Source organism: Moschus berezovskii, chromosome 17 (genome assembly GCF_049115385.1).
Source record: "Moschus berezovskii isolate FMDL1 chromosome 17, NW_MosBer_1.0, whole genome shotgun sequence".
Lineage (NCBI taxonomy): Eukaryota > Metazoa > Chordata > Mammalia > Artiodactyla > Moschidae > Moschus > Moschus berezovskii.
Genome location: NC_142476.1, coordinates 58,370,543 through 58,395,614, shown reverse-complemented (window position 1 = coordinate 58,395,614; position 25,072 = coordinate 58,370,543). Strand labels below are relative to the sequence as shown.

The 25,072-nt window shown below is 36.4% G+C and overlaps 1 protein-coding gene across 13 annotated transcripts in view; it reads left to right on the top strand.

Annotated features, from left to right (window-relative positions):
• The window catches only part of CEP170 (centrosomal protein 170), a 137,078-nt gene that overhangs the window by 31,095 nt on the left and 80,911 nt on the right, over positions 1 to 25,072 (top strand). For all 13 annotated transcript variants that reach the window (XM_088845495.1, XM_055419716.2, XM_055419715.2 and 10 more), the window contains exons 2-4: positions 3,477 to 3,622; positions 12,837 to 12,926; positions 21,264 to 21,345. In XM_088845495.1, coding sequence (XP_088701621.1) covers positions 3,518 to 3,622; positions 12,837 to 12,926; positions 21,264 to 21,345 — 277 coding nt within the window. In that variant the 5' untranslated portion in view covers positions 3,477 to 3,517. The remainder of the gene's footprint in view (positions 1 to 3,476; positions 3,623 to 12,836; positions 12,927 to 21,263; positions 21,346 to 25,072) is intronic.

Here is a 25,072-nt window from a genome sequence, read left to right as displayed (position 1 = left end):
AGAATACCGGAGTGGGTAGCCTTTCCCTTATCCACCCTCCCACATTGTAGGCGGATTCTTTACCAGCTGAGCCATAAGGTTTGCTGCTCATTAAATCGTAAGAGAATGTATCATTTTGCAGGAAAAATATTTATAAGTAGTAGTCTTTGATCCATAAGAAAAAAGCTGTCATGTAGACACTATCCTTGTTTCCATTTTACACAAGAGGAAACTAAGGGACACAGGGTAAGTAACTTGCCCAAGGTCTTGCAGAAATAACTGTAGAACCAGGAGTGTCTGACTCTTAAGTTCATGCTCTTAATGACATAGTCACATCCTCTAAGACAGTAGTTCTAGAAGCTCAGTCAGCGGGCCTCTGGGAGTCCCTGAAACCATTTCAAGGGTCGTGAAGTCAAAACTGTTTTCTTAATATTATCAAAGCATCATTTGCCTTTTTTATTGTATGGACCTTTGAACTGATATGAAAAACAATGCTGGCTCAGGCTGCTGCTTCCTTATTGAAGGCATTGGCATCCTGCTGTGTTAATAGCAGTCATATTCTTCACTGCCATGCACTTGAAAGTAAGAAAAAAAAGCTGGTTTCACTAAAGAATGTCCTTGATAAAGTGTTACAAAACATTAAGTCTAATAAATCTTGACCTTTGAATCACCATCTTTTTAATGTTCTGTGTGACTAAATGGAACTACACATAAAGACGCTATTTTTATATACCAAAGTACCACGGTTGTCTAAAGAAAAGCATTTGTGTTATTGTTTGAGTTGTGAGCTGAACTAGCCAGTTGTTTCATAGAACACTATTTTTACTTGAAATAATGACTGGCAGACAGATTATGGTTTTGCAGACTTGAATATTTGGTAGACAGTATAAACCTGTCACTTCAAGGAAAAGAATTGACTTTTTTTTGACAGGAAAATTAGGCTTTCAAGAGAAAATTGGAATTTTAGGAACTCGATTCTGCTGCTTTACAACTGCCCAGAACTTAAAGACTTTTCTGATGAGATGAATTATGATATTAAGTGAATGTGATATTTTTAACTAGTATAATAAAACGTATCATCACTTGGAAGATCTGTATAACTTAGGGAACCAGTGTTTTTCAAGTGATCGATGCATGAAGTTAAAAAATCCCTTCAAAGCAGAAAATGGATTCTCATGATGGATAGTTTCAGATTCCGTATTGTAAATAACATTTAAGAAATTACCACCTGGGAAGTTTTGGTGTAGTATCAAAGAAAACCGTCTTCGGTTATCTGGAGAGACTATTAAAATAAATTTACCATTTCCTACTAGTTATCTGGGAATAAGTATGAAGCTAAGTTTTTAAATATTTTAAGTTAAACAGATTGAATTCAGAGCAGATATGAAAATCTTCTATAAAATCAAACCTTAAAGATTTGATTTTAAAAAATGTATAATGGTATTATTCTCACTAATTTGGGGGGAAGTATAATTAGTCTTCATTAAAATGTTAGCTATTGTTCTGTAAAATTGATTTATCAATAATTTTAGAATGAATTAATTCATACCAGTTTCTCAGTTTTATTTCTAATATGATAAATATTAATATATCTAATCCATGTAAACAAAATGTTCTTTAGGGTCTTTTTTTTTCCTCTGAGTGTAGAAGAATGTCAAGGACAAAAAGTTTAGGAACTGCTGCTCTAGGAAAATTGTATTTAGAAAGTTGTTTTTCAGTCGCCATGGACTGCCGCACACCAGGCTCCTCTGTCCTTCACTGTCTCTTCAGTTCAGTTCAGTTCAGTCGCTCAGTCGTGTCCGACTCTTTGCGACCCCATGAATCACAGCACGCCAGGCCTCCTTGTCCATCACCAACTCCCGGAGTTCACTCAAACTGAAGTCCATCAAGTCAATGATGCCATCCAGCCATCTCATTCTCTGTCGTCCCTTTCTCCTCCTGCCCCCAATCCCTCCCAGGATCAGAGTCTTCCAGTGAGTCAACTCTTTGCATGAGGTGGCCAAAGTATTGGAGTTTCAGCTTCAGCATCAGTCCTTCCAGTGAACACCCAGGACTGATCTCCTCTAGAATGGACTGTTGTTTCTTAGAGTTTGCCAAACTCATGTACATTGAGTAGGTCTTACTGTCTAATCATCTCATTCCCTGCCACCCCCTTCTCCTGTTGCCTTTAGTCTTTCCCAGCATCAGGTTCTTTTCCAAAGAGTCAGCCCTTTGCATCAGGTGGCCAAAGTATTAGAGTTTCAGCTTCAGCATCAGTCCTTCCAGTGAATATTCAGAGTTGATTTCCTTTAGGATTGACTGGTTTGATCCTTCAGTCCAAGGGACTCTAAAGAGTCTTCTCTAGCACCACGATTCAAAACCGTCAATTCTTTGATGCTCAACCTTCTGTTTATGATCCAACTCTCACATATGTACATGACTACTGGAATAAACCATAGTTTTGACTATACGGACCTTTGTTGGCAAAGTGATGTTTCTGCTTTTTAATATGCTATCTAGGGCTTCCCTGGTGGCTCAAATGGTAAAAAATATGCTTGCAGTACAGGAGACCTGGGTTTTATCCCTTTTTGGGAAGATCCTCTGGAGGAGGGCAACCCCCTCCAGTATCTTGCCTGGGGAATCCCATGGACAGAGGAGTCTGGTGGCCTACAGTCAGTGGGGTTGCAAAGAGTTGGCTATGACTGAGCGACTAAGCACAGCACAGGTTTGTCATAGCTTTCTGTCCAAGGAGCAAGCGTCTTTGAATTTCATGGACGTAGTCACTGTCCACAGTGATTTTGGAGCCCAAGAAAATAAAATCTGTCACTGTTTCTACTTTTTCCCCTTCTGTTTGCCATGTAATGATTGGACCAGATGCCATCATCGTAGTGTTTTAATGTTAAGCTTCAAGCCAGCTTTTTCACTGTCATCTTTCACCCTCATCAAGAGGCTTTTTGGTTCCTCTTTTTGCCATTATAGTGGTAAAAGTACAGTACATAAATTTTGAAAGAGCATATTTTTGAAAGAGCATTAAATGGTCTACACTGATAGTGAAGCATTTTCTTTGTTGTCCCTTGTTAGCTCTTAATCAGTTATCAAATATATTCATTTGAATTGAGTCTGTGTTTCTCAAATCATTTGTAATTTAGATACTTATTTGTATAATATTGTAATATCGGTAGCATTTACTGAGGTTAACATGATACAAATGTGATCATGTACTTGAGGATTGTAGACCTTTATAAGCTACGCTCAAAGCCTTTCAGACATATGATAAATGTTATTAGTTGATTGCCTAATTGACTAATGTTTGTTTTTTCTTTATTGGAGTTTGTGGACTTACTTCTGAAAATATGTTAGATATGTTTTTTTCCTGGGAACTGTGGACTGTCTGTTTATTTAGGCAGGTGTAAATGTTGAGTGCAGTTCTATCCCAAGGCCTGCTTACAGGGTTTGGTGAATAGATAACCGAAATTGAAAATATCTGAATGTATGCTTTTCTAAATCTCTCTCTTCAGGATGACGTAGCTTTCCCAAAGACTTAGAAGCTAAACAGAAAATGAGCTTAACATCCTGGTTTTTGGTGAGCAGTGGAGGCACTCGCCACAGGCTGCCACGAGAAATGATTTTTGTTGGAAGAGATGACTGTGAGCTCATGTTGCAGGTAATTGCATCCACCTTCTATGTCTACTCAAAACCTAAGATTGTTATGAAGTATTTTTCTACCCCTTTGAAGAGCAACACTACTTTCCTTTGAAATTTCCAAATCTCTGTCTTTAAACTCTAGCTACTAGTTTAGTTTTCTCCCTCTTGTACCGTTTAAAAAGAAGTTGTAAGTCTTGGAGATTATATAAAAAATGAGAACTTTGAGTAGAGAAGTTTATTTTTAATTTTAAGAAGTTTCACATTATGCACTCTTAAGACACAAGTAATAATTTTATCTCCATGTAAATGTACTGATTCATAAAATGAGCATCCATGAAGTAAAACGGAATTTTATTCATGGGTAGTTGATTGATCCTGGAATTAATCTATTTCTTTTAGAGATATTCATATTTATTCATCTAGTAGTTTGAGCATGCAGATTGTTGGTATTTAAAACTGAATTATTTTTAAAGGTATGTGCATGCTCAGTTGTGTCCCAACTCTTTGCAACCCCATAGACTGTAGCCCACAGACTTCTCTGTCCATGGAAATTTTACAGGCAAGAATACTGGAGTGGGTTGCCATTTCCTTTTCCAAGGAATCTTCCCAATGCAGGAATCAAACCCATGTCTCTTAGGTCTTCTGCATTGGCAGGCAGATTCTTTACCACTGTGCCACCTGGGAAGCCCCATTTTAAAGCAGTTACTTTTTTTTTTTTATGGCTTGTCGAGCACAGAATTAAAGGATGGGTTTTTACTTGAGTTTTTTATGCCAATTATGGACGACTATGAAATCACTTCTGTTCTCATTTTAGGACAAAATTTTTGGAATCAGAATCATCTGTCTGTTGATACCAAGGTCTGCTTATTAAATCTTCCTTTGTAAACTTCTGCTAATCATTTAGCATCTTTGAGCCTCAGTTACCTCATCTGTTTAAAGCAAACAATAATGCCTATATCAGAGAATCACTATGAAAGTTATTTATTAATTTTTTAAAATTTTTATTTAATAAATGGTACAAAGCACAATGCCAAAAACATTAACAGTTAAAATTTCACCAAATGGAAAAATACTATAGAACTGTGTATTTTTACAACTGTGTATTCTGTAGTATTTAAAGCAATTACTTTTAAAACACACTTTTAGGATATTTTTGAGCAAAGTAATTAGCAAAAATGACCCCCAAGTTTTTGAGAACTTTGTTAATTTAAGAGGTCCTGACAGTCTAGAATAAAGTCTTATTCAATTGTTCTCCCCGCTTTTATTGATTAAAAACTGTAAACAAGTGCTTAGAATAGAGATGTTTATTGTGTTAGCCCATTGGTTCTCAGTTGGGATGATCCTACCTCCGCTAACTTTTCCAAAAGATATTTGCCATATTTGGAGACATTTTGATTGTCATGCATGGTGGAGGGTTGGCGGTGATTGCTACTGACATTCAGTAGGCAAAGGTCAAGGGGGATTGCTAAACATCCTACAGTATATAAAATACTTCATACCTCCTTTGTTACCACCAAACACACACAACAGAGAATTATTTGCTCAAAAATATCAGTAGTGCTGAGACTGAGAAACCCTTCATTATCCCCAGAAAAGTCAGATTTGCATATATTTGTATACATTTTTACTTTAAGAACTTATAGTTTTGAGACAGTAAAAGTAAAGCCACTATAGAGCTGTATGAGTTACATGTTTAATGATACCATAATTAAACCAGTTCAATGAGAGAAATAGAATAGTACAAAGATTTTCTGGACTCCTCAGTGCGATGGAGTGGTGAGACTAACAACTGAGAAGAAGGCAGTAATGATTCTGTTTGGGTATAGGCCACTTGTAACTGAAACATATTTTAGGTTCAAATTGGGTAGAACTCATTCTTTAGAGAGTGGAAGAGGTTGTTTCTATGTGGCATTTGTCTTGAACCAGCATAGCGATATCTTAAGAAATATGGGAATGGCTGTTTAGGAACTTACAGGATAAATCTCTTCTTACACTTACATGGAGATAAGATTAAAAGGCATGACTGGTGAGGTGTCTGTGTCTTGGTTTATGTGTAACAAATGTAGGTTATCTGACAATTAGTCAGGTGGAGGAAGGAAACTGAGAGTCCAAGGAGACCAAGATGCGATCCAGTATCAGAGAGGAAAGAGCTACACAGAGAAAGAACTCTGCAGAGAATTACCCTTGAGTATGTGATTGAGTGGGACTTCCCTGATGGCTCAGAGGGCAAAGAATCTGCCTGCAGTACAGGAGACACAGGAGACGTAGGTTCATTCCCTGGGTCAGGAAGATCCCCTGGGGGAAGAAATGGCAACCCACTCCAGTGTTCTTGCCTGAGAAATTCCATGGACAGAGGAGCCTGGTAGACTGCAGTCCAAAGGGTCACAAAGAATCAGCACACATGTATGTGATTGAGTACTATCTGCACACAAGTGTGAAGAAACTCCCCAAGGGCAGGGGGAAAAAACTCAAAAAGATTAAAGTTAACAGTAATTGGCACTAACAGGGTTAGAAATGATTCCTGTTTCTCACAGCCAGATTGGAGATCCTCATAATTCACAGGGCATTGGTCTCTACCCCTCTGTATTGGGGAAATAATGCTAGTCTGAGTTCTACTCTTATCTAAAAATATTAAAAACAAAAGGATCACATTTTTTTTAAAGTAATTTAGCTGTGTCCCAGAGCAAAGTTCAAGAATATTTATAGGAATATAGAAATATCCATCATCCTAAAAGGTAAAATTCCCAGTGTCTGGTAACCAGTAAAAAATTATCAGGACTGTAAAGAATCAGGAAAATGGAACCCATAATAAAGATTGATTAAAGATTAGTTGTTTCTGAATAATTTGGCAAAGTTGGCAAAATTTAAAAATGGCAAAGCAACCTTCAAAAAGAAGAATAAAGTTGAATGACTCACACTTGTCAAATTCCAAATTTATTATAAAGCTAGCAATACTGGAATAAGGGTAGACATATGGACAAATGAAACAGAATGGAGAGTTCAGAAATAAGCCCATATACCTATGGCTTTATGTTTTGAATTGTGTTCCCTCAAAAGATGTATGAAGGTCTTAATACCCCATACTTATGAATGTGACCTTATTTGGAAATAGGGTCTTTGAGGATATAGTCAAGTTAAGATGGAGGCAAATTCTAAGCCAGTATAACTGGTATCATCAGATGAGGAAAAGACAGACACAGAGAGAAGACAGCCATGTAAAAACAGAAGCAGAGATTAGAGTTATGCTACCAGACGCTCAGGAAACGTGGGTTATGAGAAACCGGAAGAGACAAGGGAAGGTTCTTCCCTAAAAGTTTTAGAGGAAGTGTAGTCCTACCAACTCCTTGAATTTGGACTTCCAGACTCCAGAACTTTAAGAGACGAAACTTGAATTGTTTTTAACTGATTTTACCACCCAATTTATGGTACTTTGTTGTGGCAGCCCAAGGATACTGATGCATTGGGTTTTTGAGAACGGACCCAAGTCCATTCAGTAAAGAATGGTCTTTCCAACAGATAAAACTGGGACAGCTGTACTTCCACATTAAAAAGGAAAAGTGAATTTGGTCCTCTACTTCACAGCATATATAAATATTAACTCAAAATGGATCAATGACCTGAATATAAAAGCTAAAGCCATAAAACCCTTAGAATAAATCATAGGGCTAAATCTTCATGATCTTGGATTTGGCAGTAGATTCATGATACCAGTAGCACAAACAGAGAAAGCAGAAAGTAGATAAATTGGACTTCATCAAAATGAAAACCTTGTTCATCTAATGATACTATCAAGAGAGTGAAAGGACAACTCATAGAATGGGAGAAAATATTTATAAAACCTTATATATCTTCAGTCAGTTCAGTTCAGTTCAGTCGCTCAGTCGTGTCCGACTCTCCGCGACCCCATGAATCACAGCACGCCAGGCCTCCCTGTCCATCACCAACTCCCAGAGTTCACTCAAGCTCATGTCCACAGAGTCGGTGATGCCATCCAGCCATCTCATTCTCTGTCGTCCCCTTCTCCTCCCGCCCCCAACCTTTCCCAGCATCAGAGTCTTTTCCAGTGAGTCAACTCGTCGCATGAGGTGGCCAAAGTATTGCTTACAAGAGTTTAATATCCAAAGAATGTAAAGAACTACAACTGGACAACAGATACACAAATAACCCCCTTTCAAAAATGGACAAAAGACTTGACACATTTCTCCAAAGAAGATATAAATATGGCTGATAAGCATGTGAAAGATGCTCAACATCCTTTGTCATAAAAACAAATCAAGGGGCTTCTCTGATGGTCAGTGGTTAAGAGCCCTCCTTGTGATGCGTGGGACAGGAGTTTGATCCCTAATCCAGGATGATTCCGTATGCCATGGGGCAGCTAAGCCCATGTGCTGCAATGACGGAGCCTGTGCCCTGGAGCTCCCTCCCACAACTGTTGAGCACATGCATCAGAACTACTGAAGCCCATGTTCCCTAGAGCCTGTGTTCCACAAGAGGAGCCACCGCAAAGAGAATCCCACGCACCAGAACTGGAGAGTATCCCCTGCTTTTGGCAACTAGAGAAGGCCCAAGTTCAGCAACAAAGACCCAGTGTAGCCAAAAAAAAGAAAAAATTATATGTCTACATGTATATATTCTACACGTGAAATCTCTAAAACAAGCGTATTCATAGAGATGCAGAGTAGATTAGTGATTACCAGTGGCTGGAGGAAGGAGACTTGGGAGTTACTGCTTTAGAGTAACAGAGTTCTGTTTGGGGTGATGAAAAGTTTTTAGAATCCAGTATTGTGCAACAGTGATGTTTGTACACCATTGTAAATTTAATTAATGCCACTGAATCATACTCTTAAGAAGTTTAAAATGATAAGTGTTATGTTATATATATTTTACCACAGTAAATAAATGAAAAGGAAATCAGTGGCAACAAAATTTTAAAATATCTTTGATTTGATTCAGGTATTATAATTGAAACAATGCCTTTATAACAAATTTAAAATAAAATCAATATTTTTTAAAGAGCCGAAAGCAATCTTACCAGTGTAAGAAGTCAAAAATCAACATTTTTATTTAAAGTTCATCAATGTGTCTAATGTGGACACCTCTTCTACTCATGGCTGTTTTTTAAATTTATGCTTTATTTTCAAACTACAATGTGAAGTTGATGAGGAAACTCAGTGATCAAGTGAGAAAAAACCCAGTTTTTACCTATTCTTCAGACTCCACCTCTAAAGATACTTATGCCCTTTATCTGATGGGAGCATACTCCTTTTAGCACTGCGCTGGACACAGTGTATTCTCTGAAAAAAGTCCATGATTTGATCAGCATAATGGTTATCTGGTAATCAGAATCAGTGCTACAAATTAATGGAACTTCTTAGTACAGAGAGGCACATCTTGTGTATGAAAGTAAGAACAAGTATTTTTACAAATTGTGTTTAGTTTTTGAGTGGTTTCATCATTGATAGTATATTAGTAAAATAAATGGATTATTTAAAACTACTGTTCTTTTTATATTATTTCTGAAAAGTGAACTAAGCTCATGTATGGCTTATACTTTTGAAAAGTGAATACTTGTAAGTATATAAATGTGAACTATATTTGTTTTGGAAAATGAGAGCTCTTGAGTTGATGAAGTTATGTTTTCATCTTAAGATGATACATAGGTTAAATGGTTGTGCATTGGTTAGATCGGTTGGTTTGATAATTGAAATTGTTAGAAATAAAAGTGGTATTATTTGATTGCTTTTTAATGAGTAAATAAAAGATCTTTTAAGATTTTGTTAGCCTAGTTAGCATTTATGGTTTAAAAACCCTTTATTTTTAACCTACAGGAAATAACTGGTTAGTTGCTAGGTTTTAGAATCTCTGCTAGATAGTTTTCAGCAGTTTCTTACCTGTAATTAGATTTACTGGCAATACTTTGATGACAGTGTAGCTTAAAACCTACTGCGAAAAGGGAGCAAATGATCCTGTGAGGTCATATGATCTGTTTGGTTACAGTTAATTTGTTGTTGTTGTTGTTAATTATGACCAAAAAAAATGTTTGCTTGTTTTTGTTTTGTTTTTTCATCTCACTCCAAAAAAGGTAGTGTAAAGAATGTGGTCCTAGAGAAGAAAATGTGCTTGGATATTAATGAGTAGGTGATTTTGAAATTAAGAATTCTGTTTCTACCACTTAATCTTAGGAGCCTTTAACAAATTAATTTGCTGTGCTTGTTTATCTTGAAGGATGATTATACTATGTTCCCTAAGACGTTATGTAAAACAAGTCTTACAGAGCCATGATGCAAGGTATAAAATATAATTAAGGCTAAAGATTATATTTGCTTTGCTTTGAGTGACAGACAGTATTACTGTTAAAAGCACCATGCAGTTGAATAACACTTTCTCTGTTCTCATTATTCATTTATGTTGTTTCAGTTGTTCCTCAACAATTTTTGAAAGATATAATTAGCTCTACTTTGCAAATGATAAAATTAAGATTTAGAAAGATTTAGTGACTGTGTTTTATTATAATATATTGGTTTCCTCTGTATGCAAATGAGTTGCCTTTTGAAAAGAGTTTTCAAAATTCTGATTTTTATCTTCATAACATTTTAAATTGCCCCAAAGGCATGAATTTTGCTCTATTTGGGGAATCATTGTATTAATTAAACATTTTTCCAATGCATAATAGTAAATATAATACAATTATATTTGATTCACTATTTAATAACTTTGAATGATGTATTAATGATGGAATATGTTTTGAAGCTCATAGGTTACTAATTTTCATCTTTTCTTTGGAGCAAAGGGTAGCAAAGGATAAATCACTATTACTGTGATTGTAAAAATGCAACTGGATATATAAAGACTCTTTCAACTACAATATCTTTTAAAGTTTTTAAGTGATGGTGACATACAGTGGTGGTCTTTTCTCCTTTTAGTTTTTTCTTAGCTTTTTTTCCATGTATTTTTCTGTCTTTTTTGCTGTCTTAAGATTTTAGTGAGAAAAATAATAATGTTGATCAATAGATGTTTCGTACCCAAAGAATGGATGACATATATCAAGTACTCATTTGTACCATTTCATATGTTAGTTTTTAGTTACAGATTAGTCAGTGTGAGTCTTTGATGCTTTTTTGTTGTGCCTGGCCTGAAATTGGTTTTTATGTTTTGACTTATGGCAGGCATTTCCTTGTTTGTTTATTGCAGGAAAGGAAGTATTTCTTTTTAAGAAAAGTATTATTGCTTCATTTTGATACTCTTATTTTCCAAATATTTCTAGTTTTATAATTATCTGAGAGCCAGAATTGTTTTGGTTTGGTTCTGTTGTTTCAAGCCATCTTGTTTGTTGGCTTCTTAAAATTTGGCCTGAACTTTGTAGCTTCTATACTTTTATTATTTTATATATAAGAAAACTTTCCTACCTCCATGATTTATGAAATGAGGTTGGCCAAATAGCATGGATTTTCTTTCCATCAAACCTTTTTAAACATATGCTAGATAGGCCATATGCTTCATGCTGGTTCTTTCCTAGTGGTTTAGATGGTAAAGAATCCCCCTGCAATGCAAGAGACCTGGGTTCAATCCCTCAGTCGGAAAGATCCCTTAGAGAAGAGAATGGCAACACCCTCTAGTATTCTTGCCTGAAGAGTCCCATAGACAGAGGAGCCTGGAGGGCCACAGTCCTTGGGGTCGCACATAGTCAGACATGACTGAAGCCGACTTAGCACACATGCTGAGTGCGGTATACAGTGTGTATACAGGGGTCTCTCTGTCCTTAGGTGTAGAACGAGATGTGTATGTAAATAAGTAAGTATAACGCAGGACAGTGATGGAAGTTGGTGTGGGGTACACAAAAAAGAGATGGTCACTTCTGCCTGTGAGAAAATGTGGGAATAAGAAATCTGGAAAGACTTCTAGAGGAGATGGCTTGAGCTGAATTATCTTAAAAGATGAATAAGTGGTTTCTGGAAAGTTAGAATGTGGATGAGTGTGTGGTATTGAAGATAGAATGGCATTCAGTATCTGTTTAGGTAAAAGTTCCTTGTAGTTTGTATATAGGATGTGAACACAAGCATTTTGAAAGAGTAAGACTTAGGCATTAGAAGACACCAGATCTTGGCAGGCCCTGTGTTCTGTATTAAAGACTTGGTGTATTTTAACTTAGCCAGTAAGAGGATTGAGTTTTCAAGCAGGTTACAAATGTCTTCCATGCATTTAGTCATCACCAAAAAACTGTGAGCTAGGTGAACCTTTTTATAAAATGATTAATTCGAAGATGAGTAGACTTCCCTAGTGGCTCAGACGGTAAAGTGTCTGCCTACAGTGCCTACAATGTGTGAGACCTGGGTTCAATCCCTGGGTCGGGAAGATCTCCTGGAGGAGGAAATGGCAACCCACTCCAGGAATCTGGCGTGGAAAATCCCATGGACAGTGGAACCTGGTAGGCTACAGTCCATGATACCTCCTCCCCATTTTGGATGGTTCCTTTGCTTTTAGTATACCAAGGATAACGTAATAACCCAGTAGTAAATGGTTGTTGAGTTCATATTCAGTGGTTCTCAGATTATGTCTTCCTGTGGCTTAGTTCCTTTGGGTGCAAATTTCCAAAGGCTTATAGTTCATCTCTGAGCTACTTTCATCTATAGATAACTCACTAAACTCTAAGAGAAAGAGTGTGTGTGTGTACTTTAAAAGAAACTCAAGAGCGATTTTCAGAAATCCGTTTGCATTCTAATGCCTTTTTTTTTTTACTTTCTCTTTCTCTCTTAGAGCTCTCCCATGAGTTTTAGAACCCATATTCTAAGCGAGGATAATTTTATATTCAGGAACATAGCACATGAGAGATGAAAAGCCTGTATGGTAATTTTTCTTGCAATGAGGTACATAACACATGAAGTTATAATTCACATGATTTCCATATAAGAGTTTCATATTATTTTTTAAAAAGTATTGTCATTTGATACATTCAACAAAGTCAGCTGATTTAAATTCTCAAAAGTAGAACGTGTGACTTCGGTAGAAAAAAATGTCTTAAAATTGTGGCAGCTTTCCTCTTTGAAAAGTGATGCCAGAATTCTATTGGATAGTAACAGTTTAAATCTCATTTAATCTAGTTTTACTTTGGTATTTTCCTATATTTACAATCTTATTAAAGTAAACTATTTAGCCAAAAACCATTGTTATAGTTATTTATTCTGGCATTTTCTTGCGTTTTTTTTTTTTTTTTAACTTAAAATTTTTTCTTTCAGTCTCGTAGTGTGGATAAGCAACATGCTGTAATCAATTATGATGCCTCTACTGATGAACATTTGGTGAAAGATTTAGGCAGTCTAAATGGGGTAAGTAAAGAGTTTGCTTTTTGTCTTACCTGAATTTTTGTTTAATATTGTAAGAAAACAGATAAAAACACAAAATCCTGTGTGTTTTATTTCCTTTTCTTTAGTGTGCACCTACTTTTAAGTGCTTACTAGGTTCGTAGCACTTTGAGGACCTTATGCTAGAATATGAATGTGGCTTATGTTCCCAAGAAACCTTGGTGGTAAATACTTAAAGGAATTCACATGGTTGTTGGTTATTATTATCTAATGGTTTAAAAAAAAAAAAAAGGCTTCTCTAAGGAAGTAAGAGGAGGGCTTGTCCTTACTGAATGACTTGAATTTATATGTGAGAAAAGAGTGGTAAGTCATGACAGTAAGAATTCAGAAAAGCAGTCTTTGAGAGACATAATTGTCATGCATGTGGGTTCAGTTCAGTTCAGTTCAGTCGCTCAGTCGTGTCCGACTCTCTGCGACCCCATGAATCACAGCATGCCAGGCCTCCCTGTCCATCACCAACTCCCGGAGCATGTGGGTTAACTTTGGGCAAAAAAGAAGATGCAAATATGGTTTGGTGTTTGATCATTGGAGAATCTTCTGTATTAGAGTAAAAAGGAGTGAAACACATTCATTTACTTTAACAAATGTGGTGTGTTGTCTAAACTCTAGTGTCTGTTATTGCTTCTTTGGATTCTTACATTGAAAATTTTTGTGTTAGTACAGTGAATTTTTTTCCCTAATTCTTCAATTGATTTTTCTACTTTGGCAGAATGTAAGTAGCTGCAGAGTAGGAGAATGCTGAGGTGTTGAATAATTTATCTTATTTCTTCTCAGTTTTCTCATGGCTTTGCTAACAAAAACAATTATAATTTTGTTGAGATCTTTGCTGTTGAAATTCTTTAAAAGAATTTCACAGAATTAAATGTGTCCATACTTCCTCTAACTGGTACTGCTTTTCAAAATATACCATTAAACATTATGGGGAAAACATGCAGAAATTTGGCAAATATGGTAATTTTTTTCATTTTCTGAATTGGCCTGCTCCTGAAGGACTTTTATGTTTATTCATTGAGATACATTTTTGGAAGCATGTTTTTCTCTTAGTTAACACCTTTGCCATATGATCCAGCGATCGCACTCCTGGGCATACACACCGAGGAAACCAGAATTGAAAGAGACACATGTACTCCAATGTTCATCGCAGCACTGTTTATAATAGCCAGGACATGGAAGCAACCTAGATGTCCATCTGCAGATGAATGGATAAGAAAGCTTTGGTACATATTCACAATGGAGTATTTCTCAGCCATCAAAAAGAATGCATTTGAATCAGTTTTAATGAGGTGGATGAAATTGGAGCCAATTATACAGAGTGAAGTAAGCCAGAAAGAAGAACATCAATACCATATATTAACGCATATATATGGAATTTAGAAAAATGGTAACCTAAACCCTGTATAAGAGACTGCAAAAGAGACATAGGCATTTAGAACAGTCTTTGGGACTCTGTGGGAGAGGGTGAAGGTGGAATGATTGGAGAGAATGGAATTGTAGCATGTATATTATCATAAGTGACCAGTCCAGGTTCGATGCATAAATTTTCCTCTGTTCAAAAAAAAAAAAAAAAAAAGCATCGATTCTACAGGTGCTCAGCTTTCTTTATGGTCCAGCTCTCACATCCATACATGACTACTGGAAAAACAATAGCTTTGACTAAATGGACCTTTGTTGGCAAAGTAATGTCTCTGCTTTTTAATATGCTGTCTAGGATAGTCATAACTTTTCTCCCAAGGAGCAAGTGTCTTTTAATTTCATGGCTGCAGTCACCATCTGCAGTGATTTTGAAGTCCAAGATGACATAGATCTCAGTTAGCCTGACTGCTTTTGGAATCTTTCATGCTATGTGGATTCCCAGTAATACTTAATTAAAATTTTCTCCTGTTTAAAAAAAAAAAAAAAACACCTTTGTTTCCTATGACACATAAATAATTAAGTCTTAATTCCTCATGTTTAAACTGAATTACCTCATATTCGGTATCACCCACTTTTCCAGATTTATGCTCCATCACATTTTCCTTACCATGCCTCCAAAATAGTAGTTTTTCTACGATGCTGTCACCTTCTGCAAATAATCTGTTAGATTTTCTGCAGCCAAGTCATTTTTGCATGTGCCTTGTCATATGTCATACTTTTTTTAAAATTTTAATTGGAGGCTAATTACTTTACAATATTGTGGTGGTTTTTGCCATCATCCTCCTGAAGGCAGCAAAAAAAAGGTATTGAAGAATATTAACTCATTGATGTAGTTAACATGTTGAATGATTAAAATAAAGGAAATAGGCAGATGAGGTAGAAATTGTTCTAACATGGGGCATGTAAGTACGCAGTTTGGATTCTGAGGTGCTATTTACAGAGTTACCCTCTTCCTTGTCCACATCTACAGACTTCTGTTTTAATCTCTGTCAGGTGCTTTATCAACCTTGCTAATGCAAGGTTTAAGAATCTACTTGTGAATCTACTTGTGAATATCTGCCTCTGTGCTAGACTTTGTGTTCTTCTGAACAGTTCATGGGCCTTTTGCTGCGGTAAACACACCACAGTGCCTCGCACAAGGCTCTGTACAGTGCCTGAACCCAGTAAATCTTTTTGAATGGAATTGAATGAATTTTCTATATGAAAGAGTTTATAGAGAAATTTTTAATCCACTTCCACATGTGGAATGTTTTAAAAATGTTATATTCTGCTTTTAAAACTAGAAAATTTCATCTTGACCACAGCACTCATCTTAGGTGTCTTTACATTGTATCTTGGAAAATAATAAGTGAGAGTTACATTTGTGTTTTAGTCTTTTAAAACATTGTGACCAAATAAAAATTATTGATGTAGGTTATAAAATATCAGGTGAAATATTAACTTCTAAGTTTATCAAGGTTGACCTTTCTTATAATTTGATTGTACTCAGTAATTTTCTGAAGTACTCACAATATATGTGAGTATGTGTCCGTTACAGAACTTTAAAACGTTACACAAATAATAAATGCACTGTTACCCAAATGAATAGCCTAGGAAATATGCCATAATGAACTCTGGTAGCCAAAGTCTGGGGACTACCAGCTGTCATGCATTTTATTCATAGAAAACTTGGCTATCAGAGGTGCAGGTGCTCCACAGCATGGAGGAAGCAGGAAGAACTGGAGGCAAATAAGGGCTCTCATAGAAAAGAGAAGCCTCAAGTAGCTTGCAGGGAAACAGCCCACTGACATAAGCTACAGAAGCAGTTCCAGCTCCTCAAGCAGATCAGCCTCATTTCTGGTAGTACTAACGTTAAGTATGGACCTAAGTAACTTAACATGCATAGAATTCTAGAAATTTGAGCATCAGGTTAAAAGTAGTAATTTCAGAGAAGGCAGTGTAGTGGTATGAGCCCAGCTTAAATTCTTACTAGTGGTGTGACGCTGGACAAGTCACTTAATTTTTCTGTTCCTCAAGTTTTTAAAAATAGAAGTAGTAAAGTGGTGCTCCTCTCAGGTTGTGGTGAATAAGTTAATAGTTTTAAACACCTCGAACAGTATGTAATAAGCATTCAGTAAGTGTTAGTTGCTGAGTTCCCCAGTGATTCAGTGGTAAAGAATCTGCCTGCCAATGCAGGAGATGGCAGATTCTGTCCCTGAGTTAGGAAGATCCCCTGGAGGAGAAAAGAGCAACCCACTCCAGTATTCTTGCTTGGAGAATCCCATGGACAGAGGAGCCTAGTAGGCTCCAGTCCATGGGGTCACAAAGAGTTGGACACAACTAAGCACACACACACACATATACAAGTGTTAGTTACTTTTGTTATTATGATAAGAAGAGCAGTTAAAACAATTTAGCATCCTGTAGGCTACCTACTTTGTAGTGAATATATATGCAGTTAAATTTTTTTAAAAAGCACTATCAACTTAATTCATAAATAGCTACCTGTGACTACTTTCACTTCTACTTCCTTTCACCCTACCCTAAAATACACTTCCAAGTTACCTAGTTCCACAATTAATGTTATCACTACCGGAAATGAGGCTGTTCTGCTTGAGGAGCTGGAACTGCTTCTGCAGCTTATGTCAGTGGGCTGTTTCCCTGCAAGCTCCGTGAGGCTTCTCTTTTCTGTGAGAGCCCTTATTTGCCTCCAGTTCTTCCTGCTTCCTCCGTGCTCCTGAGCACCTGCACCTCTGATAGCCACCATTGGCTTTTGCCATACCACTCCCATCCCATTCTACCTCAGCTCCCTGTGTTCCAGCCCCCACTGTGTCCTCTTGCACACTGTATATCCCGCAGCATCAGACCAGTATAGCATGGAATGAGGAAGTAGAAAAGTAGTTAGGGGAGGAAGAGGAGACCTTACTTGCTGGCAACATGATTGAGGTGTTGTGCTGCTGGCCACTTCCTTCAGATTTCTCAGAGCATTACTGCAGTACCTGGTTGTTATATGATTTTATACTGTCAGTTATGTAATACATTCGTATTTAAACAGATGTTTATCTGGTTTATTTGTCTTCTCTAAGGGTAGTGGTTTGGGTGGCGGAGTTTGGGGAGCTGACTTCGCTTGGTCACCCAAGCTTTCTCGATGTGCAGAGAATGTGGGATTTGTAGTTCAGAGACCTGATTCTGAATCCCAGTAATTCTACTTCTGAACTCAAATCTTGATTGTTACTTCATGCTGTGTGCCTCATTGTTCTCACCTGTCTTGCCTACCAGGTAGAGGTATGATCAAATGATGTTGGCATAAGAAAGAAAACCTATTTTTCTTTCCATATCTAATTTATTAAAATGCTTCATAGTTGATTTATATAAATGATTTTTTTTTCCTTTTGCTCTTTGAAATTTTCTCCCTTTTATAATTTTAAACCGTCAGAAGACTTTTTGCTCCCAGGTGTTCTCAATTAGATTTTGTGAGATGAAATTTTGTGTCCAGCTCATATTTCCTCAGCCATTTTTAGACCTTAGGGAATATTTCTGTCATAAATGCTGCTGCTGCTGCTGCTGCTAAGTCACTTCAGTCTTGTCCGACTCTGTGACCCCATAGACGGCAGGCCACCAGGCTCCCCCGTCCCTGAGATTCTCCAGGCAAGGACACTGGAGTGGGTTGCCAAAATGCTCGCATGTTAAAATTATGTATTTAATCTCTGAAAGTTCCTAGTACATTTGTTAAAAACAATAAGTGTTTAATATTTAAGAGAGTTAAGCAGTGAGCTTTGAGCAGATCTTATAGGTAGTCTTAGGTCTTTTAAGCAAATATGGTATTTTAGGATGAGATGGTTTTAAATAAAATTGGTTTAGAACTGTGGCATTTCTCTTTTATTCTGTATCTATCCTCTGCATATCAGACATTTGTTAATTAATATTTTCTTTTATTCTTTTCTCTTTCATCATGCTCCTTTAGCTTTTCTCTTTTGTAATTAATATAGAATATGTTGGTAAACTCAAAATATAATTCTTAAAACACTCTAAAATGTGCCTTTTGAAAATGAGCCTGAAATTAGAGTTTATAAATGCCTGAGCCTTTGAATTTTCTTTGAATTAACATTTCCTCCTTTCTGTGAAGCATGTTAGAAGCTTATTATTTAGGATTATTCATAAATCATACTAATATGTGATCTTGAGTTTAGCAATATTCTTCTGCCTCCTTATAACAGGAGTAAGATTGCAGCTTCTATTTTTGCTTGTTTGTTTTTGGTAGACTTAGAAACTGGTATTCTGTGACATATTACAAAGTGCCAGCTATGCAAAGCAATTTGAGAATATGATCATAATAACACACCCTTTATGTATTTTACTTTATAACATTCTAAACTTATTCATTGTGGAGGGAACCTTCTCAAGCAAGGTATGATGGCCATCTCAAATCCAGTAAAGAACAGGAAAAATGAGATTCAAAAAGAAAGAGTAATTTTTAAAGTTTCAACTTATCAAAGGAAAGCATTGGGCACTTATACGATGTCCGCATTCCAGGAAGTTAAGTATAATGTTGTGTATCTATGTTTTATAAATCAGGTGGATTCTAGGTCTTTAACTTCTAGTATGTCAGGAAAAATAATTGTCACCATTTACCATCCTGTGTCCAGTGGACCCTTTGTGTCTTTTTACAAATAGTTTACACAAGTAAGAATTAAATGATGAGAGAACAACTAGAACTTTTATTAAAAAATGAGACGTGTGTGCACTGTAAGTCGCTTCAGTCGTGTCCAACTTTTGTGGCCCCATGGACTGTAACCCATCAGGCTCCTCTGTCCGTGGGATTCTCCAGGCAAGAATACTGGAGTGGGTTGCCATTTCCTTGGGGATCTTCCCGACCCAGGGTTCGAACCCACGTGTCTTTTGTCTCCTGCATTGGCAGGTGGGTTCTTTACCCCTAATGCCACCTGACAAACTCCAATTTTTATTCCATATTTTCCTGGTTTTGAAAGATATGTAGCACACTGAATCAATATTGTTCTTTGAGAGCCACGAATGTGTCAGTTGTCATGCATTCTGCGGGATATATATCCATTTTATAGATGCTGATTCAGATTTCAAGTACATCTCTCACTGGTTCTAGTTTACTATTATTTCTAGTTTTTCTTGCTCTTGCATTATCAAAATGCATTATTTTTAAGATTTTTGACAGTTTAAAACTTTATCAAGAAGAAGGTCATCTTTTTCTTCCATAATTGTAAAATATTACAAATAAGTTGCCAGATCAGTTCAATAATTTTATTTCTCTTAATACATCATCTCTTTACTGCCAGTTACTTTTATATAGATACATTTGTTCTCTTCCATACTAAATCAAATAAACATTAAAGCGCAAACATTAAAAAATGAGAGAAAACTGTCACAATTTCTTTTAAAATGCAGAATCGTCAATTTTGTGTTAAAAAATACTGTGTAATTCCTCTTACTGACTTAGGCTAACTGGATGAAAAATATCTTTTAGGGTTTTTTTTTTTTTTTTAACTTTGGAAACATTTTTCTCTCATCAGTTCTTGTGTTAGGCAAAATTCATCTAGGATTATCTTCATCCGAAGACTCATGGTTTGATATTTTGCTAATTTTGTTAACGTTTTATCATTGTTGTTATAGTCTAGAATGCTGCTCTACTTTTTGTATTTACCCTTACAACTGTGAAAAGTTTCCCATCTCTTCTTTGCCTTTCAGTTCAGTTCAGTTCAGTCACTCAGTCATGTCCGACTCTTTGCGACCCCATGAATCACAGCACGCCAGACCTCTAAAAAATGCTGAATTCTCAATTTTGCTCTTTAATAGCTTTTTGAAAAAGGGCAAAGATGCTGTCTTCAGATGTCTTTCACATCTTCTTGGGAAAATGATGCAATATTCTGGGTAATGTAGTAAGAAACCGAAAGGTTGTACAATATTTCATGATTGCATCATCCATCTAGCTCTGTTTGATATTCACACTATCCATGTGTGGCTATTGAGCACTTGAAATGTGACTAGTCTAAAAAACAAGGTACAAAAGAAAGAATGTAAAATGCCTTTTAATTTTTATATTCTTTATTTGTTAAAATGGTACTATTTTGGATGTGTATGTTTATTAAAATATTTTATGAAAATTAATTTCACCTCTTTTCACCTGCTAGAAAATTAAATAGTATACGTACTAGTATAGTATGCCTAGTATGGTATACTAGTGTGTTCTAGGTAATTCTATTTTTCTGTTACTATTTTGGTCATTTCCACAGTAAGAAATAATTGATAAAATGAAATAATTATGGGATGATGATGTTGATGAAACAGAATATTTTGAGATACAGGAAAAATAGTGTTTCTATAATGTATCTTAGATTCATGTAAGAGTCTTGTAATGTATCTTAAGTTCTTAAAAGCGTCCAAAGAACTCATATGGCAATTGGAAAATGGAATGAATTTTATTCAGTTTTTTTAGATAAATTTTCTTTTTCTTCTTTAAAAGACTTCTAGGAATAACCTCAATCCTTTACCAATAATTAAAACTGTCCAGAAAAATTAAAATTGAGTCTAGTGGACCCTGATAGTATATCTAGAGCTAAATATTTCACCCTTTACAATTTCTAACTTCAAGTAGGATCTTTTCTTGGCACCATTTTTAGGTGCCTAAATTTGTCTTGGCAGCATAGTAGACTTAGAGGAACTGCAAGTTGGTTCTTTGTGTGTTACTTGTAATAGTAGTAAAAGGCTTAGTATGAAGTCTTTTATTATGAAATCATTCATTACAAGATGCATTTTATGATGATACACAAGCTGTAATTAGCCACCATTCGACTTTACAGTGTAAGGTTTGAATATTTGCTTGTCTAAAATATAATAATTCTTAAAATATTAACTTAACATCTTTTTTTTCTCTTGTAGACTTTTGTGAATGATGTTAGAATTCCAGAACAGACTTATATCACCTTGAAACTTGAAGATAAGTTGAGATTTGGATATGATATCCTTACATGATTTTGTGCATTTATTAAATTTATTAAAAGATCTTTATTCTGGTATAAATTAAACATTTCTTCAGACATAAGAATTCATAATATAAGCATGCTGGAAGTCTCTTTGCCCTTCCAAATTAAAATACACGTTTAAAAATAATACATTTTCTTTCTGCTTATTATGCCTATTCCTAAAAACAATGCTGGAAAAGTTGATGGACTCTTTTTTTCCTCTTCACTCTGTATTATAGTTTCAGCAGAAATATTCCTGCAGTGCTATTACATATGCACTTTGGGTATCAAAGAATGTAACTGGGTAGAAGACAGAGTGTGTAATCGTAGCCAAGTCTAGAGATTTATTTCTCCTGGTTACATGATAATGGCCAGGTCCCCCAGGAGGCATGGAAAGAAATTAATGCTGTCTTTCCTTCTGTCTCCATTTTAACTCCATTTTATGCATTCCATCTCTCTTGCCTGTTAATTCAAATTTTTCCATATCCTATGTCTTTTGAAACCTATGCTCCGTGATTAAGTACATTATGCATTTACCATATGTTTGAAATTCTTTTGTTTGAAAATAGGATACTACGAACTGAATAAGGACATGATGGTGTTCTCCTAGTAAAGAATCACTAGTGAAGAGAAGGAACCTGACTGGATGAACAAGAATAAAAACAATTATATTAATACAGGGTGGAAAACTTTGTAAAAATAATTTAATTAATTTAGAATTAATTAAAGAATTTATTTAATTAAAATACAGATATTACATATTATACTGAATTTTTTTTAAATCTGCACATTGATATTAAGGACTATATCAAATGTACTGGCAACTGGATGAACTTTTATTACTCTAGCAGAGAAAATGTCTCAACTAAGGAGAGGTGATACTTAAATGTACTAACACTTTAAAATTGTTCCTAGAACATAATTACTTTTTATAGATTTAACTTAAAATTTATGAAAAAATAATTCTGTTGCTGCTGCTAAGTCACTTCAGTCGTGTCCAACTCTGTGCGACCCCATAGACGGCAGCCCACCGGGCTCCCCCGTCCCTGGCATTCTCTAGGCAAGAACACTGGAGTGGGTTGCCATTTCCTTCTCCAATGCATGCAAGTGAAAAGTGAAAGTGAAGTCACTCAGTCGTCTCCGACTCTTCGCAACCCCATGGACTGCAGCCTACCAGGCTCCTCCATCCATGGGATTTTCCAGGCAAGAGTACTGGAGTGGGTTGCCATTGCCTTCTCCGAATAATTCTGTAGCATATCATATAATCTTTACACTTGTATACCCAAAGCAGCATTAATCATTAATAATTTTGAGTTGTATATTTTAAATCTTTAAAATATATATATATCAAGCACAATGATTAGGAATTAACATTAAAGCCTTGATTGATGGTTTGTTTTCCACCAACATAAGTTTCATCCAAAAATAAATACAAATATATTTTGAATTTGAATAGCTCCTTCATTCATTTGACATTAGCTGTTTGAAAACATGAGAAAATAGTAGGAAATGGGTTTCAGTAAAACTCTATAAAGTTTACTTTGAATTTTAAATTAAGAAACTATTGAGAAGATACTCATCATGCTTTTATAGATTGTATAATCATTTCTCATTAGTAAACTAATATTTCCTTATATACATGCTCACAGTGTGTCTGTCAAAAATTTGGGGACAAATGTTTTGTTCCAAAGGGCTTTTTCAGTGTTGTAAGTCAATGTTAAGCCACAACTATCCAATCCCTCAGGTTAGACTCAGTTGATTTCATTATTTAAAAATAACATCTCATATTGCTCATGATTTTTGAGCACTGTCTGTAAATGAGCACTGTGCTGTTACAGTGGCAGAAACTGTATTATATAGGATGAAACTCTTAAAACAAATTTTTACATATTACATATACCAGACTGAAACCATTATTGTGCTTTATTCATAGTAAAATTAAGTTTAATAGTTAACTAGTCTCAGTTCAGTTCAGTCGCTCAGTCGTGTCCAACTCTTTGTGACCCCATGAATCGCAGCACACCAGGCCTCCCTGTTCATCAACAACACCCGGAGTTCACTCAAACCCATGTCCATCGATTCGGTTATTCCATCCAGCTATCTCATCCTCTGTCGTCCCCTTCTCCTTCTGCCCCCAATCTCTCCCAGCATCAGAGTCTTTTCCAGTGAGTCAGCTCATTGCATGAGGTGGCCAAAGTATTGGAGTTTCAGCTTCAGCATCAGTCCTTCCAATGAACACCCAGGACTGATCTCCTTTAGGATGGGCTGGTTGGATCTCCTTGCGGTACAAGGGACTCTCAAGAGTCTTCTCCAGCACCACAGTTCAAAAGCATCAATTCTTCGGCGATCAGCTTTCTTCACAGTCCAACTCTCACATCCATACATGACCACGGGTAAAACCATAGCCTTGACTAGACAGACCTTGTTGGCAAAGTAATGTCTCTGCTTTTTAATATGCTGTCTGGGTTGGTCATAACTTTCCTTCCAAGGAGTAAGCGTCTTTTAATTTCATGGCTGCAGTCACCATCTGCAGTGATATTGGAGCCCCCAAAAATAAAGTTTGGCACTGTTTCCACTGTTTCCCCATCGATTTCCCATGAAGTGATGGGACCAGAAGCCATGATCTTAGTTTTCTGAATGTTGAGCTTTAAGCCAACTTTTTCACTCTCCGCTTTCACTTTCCTCAAGAGGCTTTTTAGTTCCTCTTCACTTTCTGCCATAAGGGTGGTGTCATCTGCATATCTGAGGTTATTGATATTTCTCTGGGCAATCTTGATTCCAGCTTGTGCTTCTTCCAGCCCAGCGTTCCTCATGATGTACTCTGCATATAAGTTAAATAAGCAAGGTGACAATATACAACTTTGACGTACTCCTTTTCGTATTTGGACCAGTCTGTTGTTCCATGTCCAGTTCTAACTGTTGCTTCCTGACCTGCATACAGGTTTCTCAAGAGGCAGGTCAGGTGGTCTGGTATTCCCATCTCTTTCAGAATGTTCCACAGTTTATTGTGATCCACACAGTCAAAGGCTTTGGCACAGTCAATGAAGCAGAAATAGATGTTTTTCTGGAACTCTCTTGCTTTCTCCATGATCCAGCAGATGTTGGCAGTTTGATCTCTGGTTCCTCTGCCTTTTCTAAAGCCAGCTTGAACATCTGGAAGTTCACGGTTCATGAATTGCTGAAGCCTGGCTTGGAGAATTTTGAGCATGACTTTACTAGCGTGTGAGATGAGTGCAATTGTGTGGTAGTTTGAGAATTCTTTGGCACTGCCTTTCTTTGGGACTGGAATGACGACTGACCTTTTCCAGTCCTGTGGCCACTACTGAGTTTTCCAAATTTGCTGGCATATTGAGTGCAACACTTTCACAGCATCATCTTTTAGGGTTTGAAATAGCTCAACTGGAATTCCATCACCTCCTCTAGCTTTGTTCATAGTGATGCTTTCTAAGGCCCGCTTGACTTCACATTCCAGGATGTCTGGCTCGAGGTGAGTGATCACACCATCGTGATTACCTTGGTCGTAAAGATCTTTTTTGTACAGTTCTTCTGTGTATTCTTGCCACCTCTTAATATCTTCTGCTTCTGTTCGGTCCATACCTTTTCTGTCCTTTATCGAGCCCATCTTTGCATGACATGTTCCCTTGGTATCTCTAATTTTCTTGAAGAGATCTCTTGTTTTTCCTATTCTGTTGTTTTCCTCTATTTCTTTGCATTGAACTAGTCTAC